Genomic DNA, 20,059 nt, shown 5'->3' with positions numbered 1-20,059 from the left:
TTTCAAAATTTTGGAAAAGAAGGAAAAATTGGAAATTTGAAAAAGTCTTATTGAAAAAAAAAAGTAGGACTTTTGGATAAAATTGTTGAAAAGCAGGACTTTAATAGGACTAAAAGGACTTTTGAGAAAAAGTAGGACTTTAGTAGGACTAATAGGACCAGTAGGACCTGTTAGACACCCTGGCTGTCAATGCATGATCATTGATCACTATTGAGCTGTAGTTGTAATGTCATTGTCATTGTTAGCTTATGAGTGATTGCCTCAGAAGCCACTTGAAGTTGAAGCTGGCAGGATTGATGTTATCTATTCGACATTTATGTACATTTCTATATACTTATCAATTATCGTATAGGTATAGTAGACATGACTTCTTGAAGTGGGCAATAATTTCAGATATAAAAATTAGTTTAGAAATTTATTATTTAATACTTCAACAATAATAACGGGCTATCGTCGATGGAAACATAATGTTTTCAAATAATTGCACCTAACACAAAAACCAAATATGAATAACATGATTACAGATAGACCGTAGGGTAACATAACATGCGCATAAAAAATAATTCTGTAACGGTTAATACTTCGTTACGTTCATATAAATAATAATATAGCAAATGAAGAAATTCTGGAAGCATGACGAAAATTGTACTTCCCATTATTTTTTCTTTATGTGAGAAACAAACGTTGCACCAGTGGCTTGTTTCACATCTGATGTACCGGACACCGAGCGAAATCCACAATCTGCAGCAAATGTACGTTGCAAGATATCTACGCAATCTCTCAACGAAGTAATTAATGATTGAGAATACGATTTTAATACCAACAAATGCGGATCGATGCAAGTAAGGGAACCTGTTAGTAACAAAATACTCTTGTCAGATGAGCATATTCGTCAATTTTCGATTGAATAAAGCACGTACAACTGATTTACCTTGAGAAGGGAGAACTTCGATGGCTTTACACATTTTGACATATTTTTGTTCGGCTTCAGCAAGATGTTCTTTGGCTGAAGAAAATGACTCCGTTGTGGCGGGAGAATGTATGTGACTACCGTGCACAAATACACCAGAATGTAATGAAATTTCTACGCAATCTTGAGGAGCAATATACTGAAAGAGTACATTTAAAATTAATCTCTGCATCTATGTAAGTAATACCGAAGATCTTCATTGAACGCACTTTGGTCAAATTAAATGAGTGATGTTCGGCGACGGATCTTAGTCTGTTCACCCATTCTTGTCTAGCACGAGCATCTGTAGCTCTCAGCTTGTATACCTCGCCAGAGGAAGAATTTACAGTGAATGTGTGTGAATCTTCATCACTCGGGCAAATCAAAGCTCCTTGTAAATGGACACCAGCTCTAGGATTACCAGAACTTTCACTTTCGGACTGAAAAATACAAAAACCAATATCAACTTTTTTTTACCACATATATCATCGAATGGACCAAGTTGAGCTGTAGGTGGAGTTTCAACATTTTGTGAATAATTTAACACATCAATCTTACCAGATAATAATGCAACATTCCGGTATTTGGATCTAGTGAAAACCATCGATACTGCCATCCTTTAACAACATTCGTATATTTTGATAACTGTCCAGAAAACCTTTGATTCATGATTTCAGATGAGATGCTACTATCTCTAGTGCTGTAATGAGAATCTAAGGATGCGGAACTAGGTTCAAAATTAATGTGTTTTTCTTTTTTCGACGACTTCTTTTTTTTCTTAGACATCATTTTACAGGAAACATCTTTTTTCAATATTATTCAACACGGTACAACATCTGTAATGGCAAAATTATTAATTAAACAAGCGAATCACCAAGATCAAAACTCTTTCGCAGCTTCTCAGTTTTCTTCGCCTTTGCTGATAACAACTACAAACACAAACACAATCAAATAACACAAACAATGAAAATGACTCAGATACTGGCAGATACTAGCGCTGCAGTTGTCCATTAAAATAAACAATAAACATACAAAGTATATTTTTTATTTTTATTAATTATTTATTAATTTCGTCGATTAATTTCAATTTTGTCAGCTCGCAGGACGCAGGCATTCAGGTGAATGGGTTGCAATTGGAAGTAATACTTATAAGAATTTTAAAAAATTCAAAAAATTGTAGTACCCTAGCCCTAGACATAGTTCAGTTGTTTTTCTTTCCTTACAAGTTAGGAGATAAGGTGTCAATTTTGAATTTAAAAAAAATTGAAGTCAGAATCGACTCCAAGAACTTCAAAGTTCAAAGTTCAAAAATTGAAAACATTCGAAAATTTCGAAATCAGGGTGTCTACCGGAATTTTTCGGCCGAAAATCACTACCTTTTCACTACCGTTTTCACTACCTTTCAAAAAAAATCACTGTCTTCCAAAATATTTTTACCCCCCCCCCCCCCCTCAACACAAGAACAATTTTACATTTTTTTTTTGTTTAAACTTTGTAATTTTTTACATTGGAGTAAGTACACGTTTTCATCAATTTGAAATCAATTCAACGATTTTATAACCATTGCTACATTTTTTCAAGTTGTTACAATTTTTCACGTGTACATGTTGAAAATACAAAACGAGCGAACTCGAAAAATTGACAAATCAACTACATATTTTAAGAATAAAATTCTTTCAAATATGAAAGATGAAGTTTTTTTTTCATTTTTACAGTGACTTCTCAGGGTGTCTAGTCCAACAAAATTTCAAAATAAAAAAGCAGGACTTTAGCACATTTTTTAAATACTTGGGATTTTTCAAGAGGGGCAGGGGGTGGACGAGGCAAAATTTTACATTAAAATTTTTCACTTTTCCAATGTTTTCGAACATCCCAAGATTTTTTTCAAGCAAGCGGATGTCGAGAATATAATTTTGTCATTTCAAGTTTTCATTTTATTTTCACCTTTAAGGTTCTCGTTACTGTAATGAAATTGGGCGAATCAAAAACTTTTTTCAAAATAAAAATTTAAAAAAAATTAATGGAAAATTTGAACAACATTTGGAAAAAAGTATACCAATTTTTCGAAAAAGCTATCGAAAATTAGTTCCTTGAGGGGTATAAAAACGTTGCTTTCTTGGGTGATGAATGAAAAAGTTTATTATTTTTGCTTCAAAATTTTAAAACTTGAATGATTATTTTTTAAAAAGTAAATAAATAAAACTGGTAAAAAAAAGCAAACGAGCCCGAATGAAGCGAGGTCAAGAACGCTTTCAAAAATTCATGTTTCAAGAAGTAAAAAGTTTTTTTTATGGAGGTAAAGGAGTATTTTTCTGATATTTGAACAATAAGTTTTCTATATTGAAAAAGAAGAGCAAATAGCCCGAGCGAAGCGAGGGCAAAATTTTTCAAAAATACGTAATTCAAGTTCTAAAAAAGTCAACAAATGAGCCATTTTTTAGAAAATTTTTCTTGAGTGGAAAATCGGATTTTCCACTTTTTTTTCATTTTTCACTACCTTTTAAGCAAAATTGCTGAAAATCACTACTTTTTCACTACTTTCACTACTTTCACTACCTGGTAGACACCCTGGAAATAGACAGATCTGACAGATATGAGACACTCATGTTGAATTTAAAGTTCTTTAAAGTTTAAATTTATTAAATCCGAAATTGAGGGAAAAAATTCTCGACCAAAACCAATTTATTGACGACTTTGAGGTTGAGCTAGAAAAATCGCAAATAAGTCTACACCCCTGCAACTTGCAAGGTAGAGATACTGAGTAGAGATGTAAGGCCTACCTACAGGGTGCCCAGAAATATCGAGTACCCCTAAAAAAGTTTTCTACTAAAATACGTTGGTTGGTCACAGTGAATAATAATAATGATAGCACATGATTGGTTGTTGGACTGGAGAGATAACATTCCACCAATCATATGCTTCTATTTCACGTTGCCAACCTATATTTTTAATGAAAAACTTTCTTAGGGGTACTCGATATTTCTGGGCACCCCGGGGCACCCTGTAGTGCCAGTGCCCTAACGAACACAGAGTTATACAGAAGAAAACGAACGATTGTACTGAAGTGAATCGACTGGTCTGACTGAACCGTTCGTTTCAGTTATCAGTAATCCGTAATTATTGTTATCTACGCTGAGAAAATTGATTGAAGTTGAGTGTTTAAAATAAAATAATTTTATGTAATTTGTGTTCGGTGTTTTGTGTATTAACAAATAATTTAAAGTAATTGAATTATATACATAGTTTTTGTCTGAAGACATGCTTCAAAAACCGTACATCTGCAAATTTTTTCATCAGGTTATTTTTATAAATTTTTCGTAAATTCCAACTTTCAATTGGTCCCAAGATAAAATGTACGACTTACGTTGACTGGATCATAATGATTTTCGCATTTCTCGATTAAAACTTTATAAACTCACATCCTTGTTCCTTATACTTACACCATAGGATAGTATGAACGGTAATTCTCGAATGTCTTAAAATGGAGTTTTATTCTATGTTTCAGCTATGAAATACTTTATGCATTGAGTCTGCAATGTGTTATGGAACATATTGACTTCATCGTGATGTATTCAGCAGACAGTAATAAAAAATCTAACGACAGTGATTGTAAGTTTCAATTGTAAATCATGCGCTTTTTATTCATCAACTTGAAAATTATCGCTGCGAAGTGATGTGGTAGAAAGATTTCCGAGTTTTTGAGGCGAAAAAAAAACTGTACTTGCCACTTGCCACAATATCGTACTTCTTGTTCACTTTTAATGCTATAAAAACCATTTCCAAACCATCATTTCATGCTTGATTGTTTATGAAAGAAAACAAGCATTGTACACAGTGAGCGAGTTTGCTCGCAACCCATCTATCACCATATATTTTTTAAAAATGAAACCGAACAGGTGCATAAAATGATTATTAGTGTTTTTATTGTCGTTACAATATGTTTACTGTGTGTTTGAACAAGCAAGGTTCGAATTTCACCAGTGTTTTTTGTAATACTGGCGCGTTTCAATAGTAAAAATGTGAATTTATTTTACAGATAGCGATGAAAATCACGAAAAACTTAGCAAGAAAGACCTGCTGATCGGTAAGCGAAAAGATAAGAAAGATAAAGGATATGCCACTCTCGAAGGAGAAAGTTCACCGGAAGAAGAAGTTGATACAAAGTATGTAATGCATTCAGTTGAGCTCATCTTTCTGAAACTAAAATTTATTCGTCCTCGTTTGTATTTTCATTCTGTAGATCACCAGGTAAAGCCAGAAAAACGAAATCTTTCAAGTTTTCTTCGAAGAAAGAAAAACGAGAAAAATCTAGAGAAAAAGAGAATAAAGAATCTGAAAAGAAAAAGGATAGTGACAAGGATAAGGATAAGAAAAAAGACAAAGATAAGCTTAAGATAAAATTGAAGGATAAAAAGAAACCAAAAGGCGACCACAGTGTAGACATTAGTGGTAATTTGTTACCTACCTATGCTTTTATTAATGGATAGTATTTTTCTAATTAGTAATCAATAATCATACTAACTAAATGTTCGATTTTTTGTAGAAGAGTTACCCATATTTGGCTGTCCGTTGGGTGCCGCTGTACAACGAGATCCTTGTCATGACGGAGTTGAAATACCATTGGTAATAAGAAATTGCATCGATTACGTGCAGGAACATGGTAAAAATATAAATTTCGGCGCAGTATTGCATTAAACGGATTAATTATGCGATGCTAAAATGTATGAATTCTTAGGATTGTTGGCAGAAGGAGTTTATAAGGTATCGGGAGTAAAATCAAGGGTCCAATATGTCTACGGTTTATATAACAAGAGGAAAACTGTCTATGAAAGTGATTTCGATTTGACTATTGCAACAAGCTTATTAAAACAATTTTTAAGGTTCGATTAGAATTTTCAATATTTTTAAGTGGGTAGTTGACAAAAAGTACGTATATGTAATCGAACGTTTCCTGATTGTATAGATCATTACCTGAACCTATTCTAACCAAAGAAATGCTACCGAAATTTGAAGACGTCACGCTTACGAAAGACGCAGAAGGGCTAAAATCGTTTGTTGAGCAGTTACCGGGATATAATAGAGCTTTAATAAAATGGTTATTCATTCATTTTAAAAATATCTGCTCCAACGTAAGTTTCTCGAGTTCATATTTATATTCGTCATATGAGATGTACATTTCTAAAGAAACTAATGAAAATTTCAACAGGAGAAAGTCAATAAGATGAATGCTTCTCTATTGGGCGCTATATTTTGTCCGTTACTCGACATGAGTCCACGTCTATTTAATAGTTTTTTGGCATGGGTTGATGAATTGTTTCCAGATACTGTGCTTACTCGGTATTATTTTGTTTATACTCAATTCTTGATAATGTATTTATATGCGTTTAGTGAATAACCACTAAGTACCTATTATTTTTTCAGCTATGTACCACCCATGCGTTGTGTTAGTCCAAACATGCCTATTACTTTAGAAGCTGTAACATGCGAATTAACTAAGCAAGAATCGCTGCTAGGGCAAATTCATTTTGAAATGAATGCGGGATTTATAAGTAAAGAAAAAGAAGACCAATTATGGGGCGTACAAAGAAATATCACTCAGCTAAAGGTTGGTTTATAATTGGAAATCTTAATTTACGTATTACAGGGTGTCTAACAAAATTTCAAAATGAAAAAAAAAGGACTTTTAGTAGGACTTTCAGCAGGTAATTTTTCGAGCACTTATGGATTTTTTTGAGGTGTAGGGGGGGGGGGGTGTCCAAGATTTTTTTCAAGGTGTGAGGTTCAAAATTTTCATTCAAGTTTTTAGCCAAAGGAATTTTGGCAGGACTTTTAACAGGACAGTTTTTGAACACTTAAGTTTTTTCAAGAGGGGGAGGGAGTGGGCGAGATTTCTCCTTCAAGTTCGGAATTTATTATTAATTAAGGAAAAGAGAAACAAACTGGCCATGGCGAAGCAAGGGCGAAAGCTCTCAAAAATTAGAAGGTACTTTGGGAGATATAAAAAAATTATGTTATCTTGTGTGATGAGTTACTAAGTACTTATATTATGTTGCTTCAAAATTTTGAAATTTGATATTCGAATAATTATTTTTTTTTGAAAATTTAAAATCAGAAAAAGAAAAGCTAACGGACCGGAGCAAAGCGAGGGCAAAAGCCCTCTAAAATCATAATTTCGAGTTTTAGAGATACAAAAACGATGTTTGTATGTGTGATGAATTATTCGTGTTTTGCTTCAAAATTTTAAAATTTCAATTATGATTTTTTTTGTTGAAAATTTTAAAACTGGAAAAAGAAAAGCTAATGAGCCCGAGCGAAGCGAGGGCAAAAACTTCAGAAATTCAGTATTTTGAGAGGTATGAAAACGATGTTTTTTTGTGTAATAAGCTACCTATATTTTGCAACAAAATCTTGAAAATTAAATGATGATTCAACACTCTAATTCAAAAAAAAATTCAAACTTGAAAAAGAAAAGCAAACAAACCCAAGTGAAGCAAGGCTAAAAGTTTTGATTTCAAAATTACATGTTTTGCTGAGAAGTAAAAAAAATCCGTAAGGAAGGAGGAGTTTATTTTTCTGATTTAAACTTTGAACATTTCATGGAATTTGAACAATAAGTCATTTATTCGGAAAAAGAAGAGCAAATAGCCTGAGCGAAGCGAGGGCAGAAGCTCATAAAAATGTGTGATTCAAGTTCAAAAAAAGTTGACAAATGAGCCCTTTTTCACAAGTTCAAAATTCCGGAAAAAAGGGGAAAAGATTTAAAATTTGAAAAAGTCATTTTGAAAAAAAAAGGACATTTGGATAAAATTGTTGAAAAAAGGACACTACAAGGACAAAAAGGTGTCATAGGCAAAAAAAAGGACTTATGTAGGATAAATAGGAGTGTTAGACACCCTGTATTATTAGATATTGTTTTGATTGTAATTTTCGGTATTTTTTACAGCGTAAACTGAAATCGTTGGAAAAAGAAATACAACAAAAACTGAAAGCACAAGAATCTACATCTTCTTTGCAAGAAACGGATAAAGATGAGGAAGGTGAAACGACTGCCAATGCTTCAGATGGGAGTGTTAGTTTGGTAACGGAAAAACTCAATGAGAATACAAGAGCTGACACAACTCCCAGTGTAGATGAATCTTTAGATAAGCAAATAAACTACGAATCTAGTCAAGAAAATTTAAATCATCCTCCTAGTGAAGGTACGAGTTCATTAATGAACATGCATTGCTAGAAAAATAAATTAATAATAAATTAATAATTAGAAATTTATTGCAAATTTTCCTAAAATTGTGATAGCAGGTAAAGCAGAGCTTAAAACCACCAAAACCAAAAAAAACCACCACAACAACCATCGTTTTTCAATTGGTTTTAACCACTGCAACAACCATTTCAATTTCTTTCTGTACATTTCAAAAACAACAACAAAAAACCAATATGTTGGAAAAAAAATTGGATTGAAAAAACCAAAATCACCAAATAGTTGTGTTCTTTGGAGAAAACCACAACCACAAGAACCATTTCAATTTTCAAATGTAACCATAACCAATAACAACCAATTCATGAAATGGTTGTTTTTGGTTTCTGCAATTTTTTTCAATTTTTCCAGGCCAATGATGAAAATTTCCTGTTTTTTGGTCTCAAATCAGACAATACTCGTACTTTAACTTGTTTTTTGGTAAATTTATTTGAAAATTCAAAAATTTTTTCGATATCAAAACCACCACAACCAAGAAAACTATTTGAAAATTTGAAATGGTTTTTCATAGCAAAAACCATCTACTACCTCAAAAAAAAGTATTATTACAAAACCAAAACCACATCCACACCATATTAAAAAAAAAAATCGAAACCATTTCAAAACCAGAACCAGAAAAGCTGTGATTGAAAAACCAATTCAGAAACCATAACCAAAAACCAATATTTTTGACTCCTTTAAAAACCACCTACCACAACAACCAATAAAATCCAAATGGTTTTAAGCCCTGAGGTAAAGTATTCGGTAGGGGAAAAAAATAATGAATAGGTTCTGCCCGGGTTGAAGAATACAAAGTCACCAATCACAAGTGTTTTTCACCCTAAAAGTAGATTCCTGCTTTGCAGAAAATCTTATCAATTTTTCATTATGAGAAGTATGTCAGATGTTTATATTTTTTTAAGTTCATTCTATACCTACCTATTTATTTCTCGTATAATTTCGTCATAGTGACCCGCTCTGACAAAATCGACCATTTCGACATAATTTCAAAAAATGCACTTTTCTCAAAAATCTGATCTTTCAACCCCTAAAATTCATTTTAAACGTCATTATTTTGGACACTTTTTTCCGTCGAAATGGTCGATTTTGTCAGAGCAGGTCACTAATTTAGTAAACTTACCAGCTATTTGAAATCGTTAATAATTTAGATAGCGACGATGAAACAAAAGCATTGGAATTTGAAAGTGAAGAATTGATAAGTCTAATGGAAGCTATGCAAGAAGAAATAAAAATCGAACGCTTGAAAATAAATCAATTGAAAGCTGAATTAAGTGCAGCCAAACTTGATACCAGTGTCAAGTAATATTATTCTATGTTTACTTCACGTTTTCTATATCCATCATAAAACATCCATTCATTTGTGCTTTACTATTCCTCTTGCAGTGAATATTTATCAAATCTGCCCGACGAATTGATCAAAGATGAGAATAATCGAGAAGCTATAAGCGAGTACAACAGACTGCAAGTAGGGATGCTCGGAATTACCCATTGCGTGGTTTAAGGCAGATGATTTCTGAAACTAAATCGCTCCTTTTTTACTTTCAGATACAGCAAAAAATTTTGATCCATACTATAATGGAAGAACGAGAATCAATTGTCGACTTGAAAGTTCAGATTGCTATGGCTCAGTATAAATATAAACAAGCAAATTTACATTGAAAATGCGTCCATTTAGATGATGAACTGGACAAAGATACTCAGCATAAATTTCACTTCGTCAATTTTAATTATGCAGACAATGTGAAAATGTATTAGCCTAAGTACAACACTTTTATCGACAAGCTTACGTCAATCCATTTGAGTTGCTTACTATGTATTTGACATAAGATAATTGCGGCGTTGAAGGGACAACATATGTTACTATCGTTACGGCGCGAATTTACAAATCGAAAATGTCTTTTATTAATAAAAATTAATTAGGTACATTACATTCCTCTATCATTTTTATGTTATCGATGAATTTTTGAATGAACTTGTATCATACAACTCTTGTAGACGTATTTTGAATAAATAATGTTTTTGTATAAAATTTTGAGATAATTTTTTTTCAAACAATTATCGAATGTCTATTGCTTTTCTTATCCGGCACGTATGGTTCGCGTTCTTCTGGTGGTGCACATAAGGCAGAATAGTCGATTGAAAACGTATCTGGACGAGCTCCACATTTTCCAAATAACCATTGACCTGGACCATTATTTAGATTCTTACAAAATAACCAATTGGCGAAACACAATTCGTGTACATGAAACTTCAGTGGAAAATCGCCATTCTGTAATCAGCATAATATTACGAGTCATTTGATACCCATTATCGATGTACATACATATTTCTATGAAATACTAACCCTCAAAAAAAAAAATCATTAGTCAATTTTTTTTTAATACATCATTTTTAAAATATTGAGTGGTATTATGGTATTAAATTCAAAGCTATTGGGTATAACAACTCCCATTCGGCGTAATAAACAAGAGAAACTGCTTCCAAAACATCGATCTTTTATCTTCAGAAATAAAAAAAAAGTCTAAAGTTTACGTGTACGATATTGAACCTTTAGAGGCAAAAGTCCTCCATCATTTTAATAAAAAAAAAAAATGTCAAATTTTTGTGTTTCATAGTTCAGTAACAAACTTAATTTCGAATAAATGAGAAAATATTTTCAAATATGTACAGCGGTCAAAGTTTTATATATTTCATTTAAATCTTCTTCATTCATATCATGATAGCCTATTATGGAGGCAAAAAATGTTTTCAGTTCTTCTTTGGATAAAATACCATTGCCTGTAAGTTTCAATTTTAGCATCTGTTATAGGTATTTTTGTGCACCTACTTAGAACGTCTGTGGTATAGAATATTTTTTCAATTTAAAAACTTACCACTTTTATTTATTACAAGAAAAAGAACTTTTGGAAACTGCTGTAGCCAGAATGGAAGGTCTCTCATGCCCACCACACCGGTCAATAAATTACTCCATGTTCTCAACCAATCATCCAATTCGATATATGTACAAGGTGTCTACCGGAATTTTTTGGCCGAAAATCACTACCTTTTCACTACCTTTCAGAAAAAAAATTGCTGTCTCCCAAAATATTTTTACCCCCCCCCCCCCCCGACAAGAACGATTTTTCATTTTTTTGGTTTGAACTTTGCAACGATTTTATAACCATTGCAACGATTTTTTTAAATTATTACAATTTCTCACGTTACATGTTAAAAATACATACAAACTGAGCGAACTCGAAAAATTGACAAATCAACTACATATTTCGAGAATAAAATTCTTTCAAATATGAAAGATGAAGTTTTTTTTAATTTTTTGCAGTGATTTTTCAGGCTGATTTGTCCAATAAAATTTCAAAATAAAAAAGCAGGACTTTAGCACGACATTTTTTGAACACTTGAGATTTTTTCAAGAGGAGGAAAGGGTGGACGAGGCGAAATTTCACATTAAAATTTTTTGCTTCTCCAATGTCGTCAGACATCCCAAAATTTTTTTCAAGCAAAGGGATGTCGAGAATACAATTTTGTCATTTCAGGTTTTCATTTTATTCTCATCTTTAAGGTTCTTGTTACAGTAATGAAATTGGGCGAATAAAGAACTTTTTCAAAATAAAAAATTTTAAAATTTGAACAACATTTGGAAAAAATATACCTACCAATTTTTCGAAAAAAATATCGAAAATTAGTACTTCGAGGGGTATAAAAACGTTGCTTTCTAGGGCGATGAATGAAGAAGTTCATTATTTTTGCTTCAAAATTTTAAAACTTGAATGATTATTTTTTTTAAAAAGTAAATAAATAGAACTTGAAAAAAAGCAAACGAGCCCGAATGATGCGAGGCCAAGAACACTTTCCAAAATTCATGTTTCAAGAAGGAAAAAAACAGTTGTTTTTATGGAGGTAAGGGAGCATTTTTCTGATTGAAACTTCGAACATTTCTTGAATAAATGATGTATGAACAATAAGTTTTTTATACTGAAAAAGAAGAGCAAATAGCCCGACCGAAGCGACGGGAAATTTTTCAAAAATACGTAATTCAAGTTCTAAAAAAGTCAACAAATGAACCATTTTTAAGACAATTTTTCTTGTGTGGAAAATCATATTTTCCACTTTTTTTTCATTTTTCACTACCTTTTAAGCAAAATGGCTGAAAATCACTACTTTTTCACTACTTTCACTACCGACTTTCAAAATCACTACCTTTTCACTACTTTCACTACTTTCACTACCTGGTAGACACCCTGATATAACAACTTATTGGTGATTCTGAAAAAATTGCGTTTTTGCAAATGCTCACATTCAAATAGGTACCTATCTCATTGCTTATTCAGATATGTATAATTCGTACTACCGTACACAGCAGCGTCGAACAGTGACATATTTTTCAACGCAACATAGCATGATATAGAAAGCTTACATTTGTTTTATGATACCAGTAAAAGAAAAACTTCAAATCAACTTTTGTTTACTTTTGTTCTATGATAGCGAATTTTACTTATAGTCCGGCATATGACAATAAGAGTAATTGCACCCCCCCCCCCCCCGGCAATCATCCGGGACAACTTTTTTCTTAAAGGGGACATCCTAAGGAACATTTTAAAGCAAACTTGCCACAAAAAAAAGTTGGCCTTACTTACAAAATAGCGGCCATTTTGATTGACAGGTCAGCCGCAATCGCAGATTTTGCGTTTTAACATAGGACTTGCACGAACTTTTTCAAACTTTACAAAGGTAGGTCGAAAGATCATGAAAAAATTTATCACCTGTCAAAATTTCAAGTGCTAAAGTGGGTTTTTCGATTTTTGGTGAATTTTTGAAAATCGAATTTAGGCCAAAAATGAGGAAAAAAATTAAAATTTTACCAAATTGACCAAGAAAGCTGAAATTTAAGATATACCCTATTTTCGACATACCAAATCGATTGGAAACAGTTTCAACCCGTTTTGAGCAGTTCTGGAGCCTCCAGCAGATTTTTGAAACTCGAAATTCCAACAAAATTCCATCAAATTGGAGTTGTAAAGCTAAAATTTATTCTAAAAACTAATTTCAATACGCTACGAAGTACTGCAGGTGAATTTCAAGTTGTTTTGGATCCTCCAGCGACTTTTTGAAAATTCCTGAAGCCTCCAGCAGATTTTTGAAACTTTAAATTTTCACAAAATTTCATCAAATGGAGATGGAAAACTGAAATAGGGCTCCCCTTGGTGGAGGAACCCTAAAATTGGTGTTTTATGAGCTGAAAAAGCAATCTGATGATCTAATCTCATGAAAAATATCACTATTTCATGAATTTCACCAATTATTTGACTATGGTGAATTAAACTTGTTGAAAATGGTGACTGATGTATCAAATATTATCAACAAAAAAAAATTGGAATACCTTTTGGCATAGTTTTTTTGCAAGATCGGCACATTTAGCATATTTGAAATGCTCAAAAAAATCAATAAAAAAATGACGTCATTTTTTTCCAAATCTTCGACATTTGAATAAAGACTGGTAAAGATCGCTTCAAAAATTCAAAATCGAGAAAAATTGAATTTAGCATATTTTTATTTTTTTTCCTCGTTTTAGCATTATTTAGCATATTTTTCAGCTTCATCTAGCATAAAAATTTGTTTGACTTGGCAACACTGGGTTCATCAAAGAGGAAGTGTAGGCACTGTAGGCAGGTGTTTGTGTTTGATATGGTCTTATCAAAGTGAAAAACTAAAATTTTCACGAGTTTTCTCAGTTTTCCCATAATTTTATAAATCACCATTGAAAGGATCAAGATTTAAAATCGATTAAATTGCACGTCATGATCGAAGCAACCGAATTAGCTGTCGACGATTACTCGAAATACCTAAAAACTGATACACAATCGGAGGTAAGATTGGTGTTTTTCTTCGTATTAAACATAACTAGTTAACCATTCTAAACTCACACTTGATTCAAATTACAGGTTAAATCGATAGAAGAAACCATAGAGAACATGCTGATGCGATTCGAAGAATACAAGGGAACACTAGAAATGGTAACCCGAGACCCTCATTCCCCCAAGTAAAACACTCAGATTTCAAGACTGTACAGTTTTAATTCGCAGATTTCATCGGAACGAAGTGAAATAGAATCGGCGTACAAGAATATCATGAAATTGAAAAGCGACGTGAGCGAATTAGCTTACAGAGTCGACGGTATGGAGATGTTCATTAGTCGAGTACATCGTGATATGAACTCATTAGAGACACAGCTGCTCGAAGCCGAACAAGATTACCCAGATAGGTCAGAAATGACGTTGAAAAGTTTATTCAAGCCCATTATTTCTGTAAGTACGAACGAACATAAATCGTTACACCTTTCAGTATGTTTTAAAATGTACCTACGTAGAACGTCGCTCTCTAATTGAAAACAATCGTCATTTTCGTTACAGAAAATTTCACCGGAATTGGCTCAGGAAGCTAGTGCTAGCGGTATGTCGAGTGCTACTGTTTCATCGTACGAGAAAGTCGAAATAATCAATACCGATGAATTATTCAAACCTAGCGAAGATTAATGAGTTACCAATCACCATTTTTGTGGTCGAACTCGAAATGTTTCTAAATGAAGAGCAATAATTCGTCGTATCGGCGAAGTTTGAGAATACGGTGCATCTTCTGTTCGAATGAGCTTAGAGCTAAATTATAATACCTGATACGTTCTGTGATTCCGCGAATTTTTTACAATAATTATTCAATATGATGATAAATAAGGACAAGGAGGGTTTTTTTAACGTTTAAGTGATGTTTTTTCATCGTTACTTTGTTCCATAAAGTTTTAGTTGTGATTTTTACGCGTTATTATTTTCATATTTTGTTCCGATTCATTTTTAATTTCGTATTTTTAGGTATTACGCATACGAATGTACGTAATTTTCAAAATTTAATATTACTCCAAGAGGTACAATTTCTTGAACATATGTACATGTATGCAAATAATCAAATTACAAATGTAGATATTGAAAATTTAAAAATTTTGTATCAACAACTGAAAATGAATTTTGTTGAAAATATACGCAACAAATTTAATAAATTCCAACTGCCCACAAATGAATGAAATTATTATTTTTTTAATATTCAATTTTTTCATTTTTGCCCAATCTACAAGAACACTTTTTAAAAAAGATGAAATACCAAAAAAAATGTTTACAAAACACTAAAACTTTACTGAAGATGAAAAGTTTATGAAACAGGCGTGATGAAAATGAATATAAAACAAATATCGCCATAAATGTAAACGAAATCGTATGTCAGAAAATTGTTAAAAATTACCTGAAATGCCAAAAATTTGATAAAAAATTAATGAAACGTCAAAATAACAAAATTGAATAAAAATTAAAAAATTCGAGAGAACATGAAAATTATAGCTACCATTTCAATCGAATTTTAACTCGTTCGGTTTTGACGGGTTGTAAAAATTCCCTTGTCATGTCACCTCAGTCAGAATTCAAAATAGTAATTTTTCCATCATTCTTCATTTTTTTTTTTTTTTTTTTTTTTACGAAATTGAATGGTAAGTACACAAGTTTCAGATGAAAAAGTCATCAACAAAACAAAGCGCTCATTTATTTAAAAAACAGTAGAAAAGATAGACAATTTTGATCACATTAAAACTACAGAACAATCCTATCTTCTCCCCCTAGGTAAATAATGCTTTTGCGTCAATTAAATCAATTGAACGGTTTTGAAATTTGACACTCCCTTCCTTCGATCTCTAAAACCGATGCAAAGGATTCTTTGTTTTTGAAGGGAAATCCACATCAAATTGGTAGGTAGGTAGGTAGGTAGGTACTTACGTATGTACTTTTAACGGGGCATAAAATCAAAAATCGAGCCGCGTATTTTTCTAGTCGTAAATTTTTTTTATGATGAAAATGGAAGTTCAGATTTCATTCCGAAACAAATGTCTTTGACAGGCATGCTTGATTCAGTTTACAACTTCTTATACTTCATGACCAGTTTTCTTTCAGAATTAATTCCTCCAACCGTTCTTTATCCAACTTCTCAATTCTAGAGCTGATCAATTTGTGAACGTCTTTCAATTTATGCTGAAACGATTTAAGCTTTGGTTACGAAAAGGATTTTCGTGTATGGAAAATTCAAATTGTAATGAAAATAGAAATGTAACGCTCTCTACCTGGTAAACGTGGAGGCCTTTGGCAGTTACTGTTATCAGCTCGCTAACACCATCTTCCGTCAAGTCAACGTAGTATAATTTATGGACAGGATTCGGGATACTCTTTTGCCCAATCATTTTCCACGTTTCATTATCGACGTATTTAAATAACAATAATTCCTGAAAAAAATTAAATATTAAAAAAAATTCAGCATGAATATCACACGACTGATTTTGAACGAAGCACTTAAGTATAGGTAATTAGGTACCTCGCCGTAAGTTCCTAAAATTATTTCTTTATTGCCGTCAAAATCTACATCCGCTATAACCGAGCACAAGCAAGCATCATAAAGAGTGCTTTCATGGAGGCAGTGTCGATTTTTAAAATCATACTTCAGTACATCCCTGGAAAAAACGAAATTCAAGAAAAAATCATGAAGGAGAAGAACAAAGTTTTCACCGAATAAGCATTCAATCGTAAATACATTTTTGAGGGTTAATCATTTTTGAATTTTTATTTCAAATTTGTATTCCCGAAATAAACATTCATTTAAAAAATAAATATTATATAAATCATTAGCCCTCTCCCTCCCTCATCAATCAATTGATTTTAATTTTTATTGCGTAATGAATAACTTTTTCAACAGTAAACATTCCTTTTGGAATTTATGTAACAAACTGATCTCCAGTTCTCTACCATAAGTAGAACTACTACAATACATATATCCATAATTCAATACAAGAAATATTTACATGAAAACTTCAGAATGAAACAGTGTGTTCGTAACGAGTAAATTAACTTCGGGGTTCTTTTCTAAGAATGTTAAATCTGAAAACAAACCGATAAGTTAATTTTCAATTAATGAACGAAAATGACCGAATCACACAGATATTCTCAATAAATAAAGTACCATCATTTTGAATATATTGTTCGATATCATCGACAGGAATCTCTGGCATTTTTAATGTAAATAACTGAACACTGGAGATGGGATTTTCATATTCCGTGCTTAGTGATCTCAAAATATGATTACTTTTACACTCAACTATTGCACAACGTACTTGTCCATTTTCACATCCAAGACTAGAAATTCGACTACAACAGAATTAAAATGTATCATTTCTCATAATCAATTCAATTTAAAATACCCAACTGGTTGGAAAATACTAACTGGTGGTAATTATTGTAATAGAGAACTTTGATACACATCACAATTGCAGGGACGTCTTCGAATTCGACAAAAAAATCGCCAACAGATATTTCAACAAAGTTTCGATCATGGTAACGACCTCGATAAGCATGGATTTTATTATCACTTCCAGGTAACAACCAAAGATTCTGAAAGTTTTCGATATAATGAAAATTATCTCACAGTGAGAAAAAAATCTCAAAATTGGGCTGGGCGTTTACTTCGTAAGATCCGTTCACTTGATGAGGTGATATTTGAGTATGATGTAATCCATAAGGAATATAATCCAACATTAGACTTTCACAATGCTGTCCAATGGTTTCTAAACTAAGTTCTACATCGGGTTCGAGATCATATTCACAATATAAATTCAGATGAGCGCTGGTGCCAGTTTCAGTATTCTACAAACACAGTAACATGACATCATCGTTGATTAAAATTGATTATCGTGCAATGGATGATTCAAAGCACAAGGAAAAACGAAATGAACCGTACTCTCATGATGACAATTCCAATGACAAAATCGTCCATAGTTTTCGATCTATTGAATACATCGATAGATGTGATTTCTGCACCATCTGCGAGCATAAATACTTGAAGCACACAGCTCATTGATTGTAAGATTTGTAAAGTACATAATAAAATAACGTACTGGATATGTAAGCAAAGTAAACCTCTGTCGTAATAGGTTCTAAAAACTCTTCATTACATCGGTATTCTACAACGAAGACTTTTCTTCTCAAACAACCCACAATAATTCTATTCGATCCATCAGCTTTTTGGAGTCTTGCAGATAAGTAGATGTTTCCTTGAGATGGTAGTTGTAGGTAATGACTGTCGATTAAATTATCCATCGCTAAAAATGCATTGAAAAATCATTAATTGATGCATTCACCTATTCGAACTGTTATTCAATAATTCTTTTTTCAAATTTTTAAAAATGATGAAAATGAAACCAAAATATTGATAACGTTGTTTACCACTGATAACCGAAGTTACGATTCCATCTGGACACCGCTCATACTAATTGTATTTCTTTTCAGTGCGTTATTTTGGGAGGTGGTGTCGCTCACTCAGTTCTATTATAATAAAATTTACTTTCATAGGTTTAAAATTGAGACATTTCATTGCTTATTATTATAGGATGACAAATTCTACAGTAAGTATCTCAGAAGTAACCACAATAATTTAAACAAAATGCATAGCAAAAAATGGTATAAAAAATTTTTAAGTGGAGAGTTGCAGAAATTAGAGTTTTTTCTTTTTCTTTTCTCAAAATTCATCTCGAAGAGCCCATAATTTTTTTGTACCATAATAACGCAAATTTTGTCCTTTCCAGCGACGCAATCTGTTTCGAGATCCTCGAAAGCAATCTCACTCAAAAACGTAGAAATTCACCTTGTTTTCAGAGAAAAAAAAGATTGCCAGAGATGAATTGAGCTATTTTTTCACAAAATCCATCTCGCGGAGCCCATAATTTTTTGAAACCACTATGGCGAAAATTTTATCAGCTTTCCAGCGGTATAATTATTTTCGAGATCCTCAAACGCGAATTCGCTTACACAGGGCACTTACTGGGAATGGTCAGAACTGTTGGTTGCCGATATGATCGAGCGGTTGCCTACGTGTAGCATATGAAGGGATTATCTACGGCTCCCCTCTCATCTTCTCCCACTAGGTACATACCTACATTGAAATAGTGGCGGATGCATATCTAGGCCTAATAATATTTTGAAAATTACTATACAATTTCTCATTAGGTACCTGATTTTAGAAAAAATATACATATATTTGAAAATCCTCATTTGATTATCCGCCACAAACTTTGAAAAGGTCATCGCACACATGAAAAAACTGTATACACATGATCCAGAAGATGGTGCGTCATCGCCTTTGTCATTACAAGAAACTCGGCTGGCCAGACGATTACACAGCATAATCATAAATGCTGAGGATGAAAATGTCGACATCGATGAGCTATTTACTTTGGATTATGATGACAGCGACGAACATAACCTATCGACTACTTATGAGCCAGATCCTCTTTGGGTAGGTGACGAAGCGACGGATAGTGGTACCAGTAAAGATCAAAGAAAATCTCCAAAGTCACCAAAAGGACCCCGAACAAAATACAGCTATCAATTTAAAAAAAAGTGCTTGATTATCGAGAGGAGTACTAGTACAAAGCAAAACACGGAAACTACCCTCGATTCAAAATTCTGCAAAGTCGGTACGGAATTTAATACGACAATTATATAAAAAGATTTGAAGATTACTATACAAAGATTGGCACTGCCCGAGAAAAATTTGAGACCATTGAGAACTACAAATACGTTGTCGAACAATTCCATGACGCCAGACACAGAGCCCACAGAGGCATTGCTGTCCACGACGGTCACTTTCGTATGTGGGGAATACAGAAGGCCAGAGGTCGGGTTGAACACATTTAGAGCCTCCCAATCATGGGTTACGAGATTAAAAAAATCGAATAGAATTTCATCAAGAAGAATAACTCGTTATGTAACAAAAAAAGTGTT

At 32.7% G+C, this 20,059-nt stretch overlaps 4 protein-coding genes across 8 annotated transcripts; 2 read left to right on the top strand and 2 right to left on the bottom strand.

Moving 5' to 3' along the window:
* Positions 1-400: 400 nt before the first annotated feature.
* On the bottom strand, positions 401-1,903 carry LOC135832011 (oxysterol-binding protein-related protein 11-like). Its single transcript, XM_065344955.1, has 4 exons — positions 1,508-1,903; positions 1,180-1,389; positions 932-1,109; positions 401-852 (listed from the first exon to the last, which is right to left on the bottom strand). Exons 1-4 carry the CDS (start codon positions 1,736-1,738, stop codon positions 656-658), a joined length of 816 nt encoding a protein of 271 aa, XP_065201027.1. The 5' UTR covers positions 1,739-1,903; the 3' UTR covers positions 401-655.
* Positions 1,904-3,999: 2,096 nt separating this feature from the next.
* Positions 4,000-10,233, top strand: Rlip (Ral interacting protein). 2 transcript variants are annotated; one of them, XM_065344846.1, is made up of 13 exons: positions 4,000-4,171; positions 4,455-4,558; positions 4,986-5,112; positions 5,190-5,398; positions 5,493-5,609; positions 5,685-5,829; positions 5,913-6,078; positions 6,156-6,286; positions 6,371-6,554; positions 7,893-8,148; positions 9,353-9,503; positions 9,588-9,669; positions 9,750-10,233. In XM_065344846.1, the coding sequence occupies exons 2-13, from the start codon at positions 4,492-4,494 to the stop codon at positions 9,861-9,863; spliced, it is 1,749 nt and encodes a 582-aa protein (XP_065200918.1). In that variant the 5' UTR covers positions 4,000-4,171; positions 4,455-4,491; the 3' UTR covers positions 9,864-10,233. The 2 variants fall into 2 exon arrangements, with proteins under 2 accessions (XP_065200918.1, XP_065200908.1); XM_065344836.1 differs by having other exon boundaries at positions 4,001-4,246.
* On the bottom strand, positions 10,083-18,638 carry LOC135831972 (KICSTOR complex protein kaptin-like). Of its 4 annotated transcripts, none has more exons than XR_010556260.1 (10): positions 18,175-18,494; positions 18,018-18,100; positions 17,744-17,923; positions 17,505-17,671; positions 17,244-17,428; positions 17,086-17,161; positions 16,602-16,737; positions 16,354-16,512; positions 16,013-16,279; positions 10,083-10,473 (listed from the first exon to the last, which is right to left on the bottom strand). XR_010556260.1 is itself a non-coding variant. In XM_065344889.1 (10 exons), the coding sequence occupies exons 2-10, from the start codon at positions 18,374-18,376 to the stop codon at positions 16,166-16,168; spliced, it is 1,302 nt and encodes a 433-aa protein (XP_065200961.1). In that variant the 5' UTR covers positions 18,377-18,378; positions 18,503-18,638; the 3' UTR covers positions 15,763-16,165. The 4 variants fall into 4 exon arrangements, 3 of the variants coding, with proteins under 3 accessions (XP_065200961.1, XP_065200953.1, XP_065200975.1); XM_065344889.1 differs by lacking the exon at positions 10,083-10,473 and adding an exon at positions 18,503-18,638 and having other exon boundaries at positions 15,763-16,279; positions 18,175-18,378; XM_065344881.1 differs by lacking the exon at positions 10,083-10,473 and having other exon boundaries at positions 15,763-16,279.
* LOC135832039 (uncharacterized) lies at positions 13,932-15,004 on the top strand. Its single transcript, XM_065345010.1, has 4 exons — positions 13,932-14,068; positions 14,144-14,215; positions 14,285-14,506; positions 14,612-15,004. The coding sequence occupies exons 1-4, from the start codon at positions 14,000-14,002 to the stop codon at positions 14,732-14,734; spliced, it is 486 nt and encodes a 161-aa protein (XP_065201082.1). The 5' UTR covers positions 13,932-13,999; the 3' UTR covers positions 14,735-15,004.
* Positions 18,639-20,059: the final 1,421 nt, after the last annotated feature.

Source organism: Planococcus citri, chromosome 1, assembly GCF_950023065.1.
Source record: "Planococcus citri chromosome 1, ihPlaCitr1.1, whole genome shotgun sequence".
In the NCBI taxonomy this organism is placed as follows: domain Eukaryota; kingdom Metazoa; phylum Arthropoda; class Insecta; order Hemiptera; family Pseudococcidae; genus Planococcus; species Planococcus citri.
Note: the sequence above shows the minus strand (reverse complement) of the source record. Positions and strands in the feature narration are given on the sequence as shown.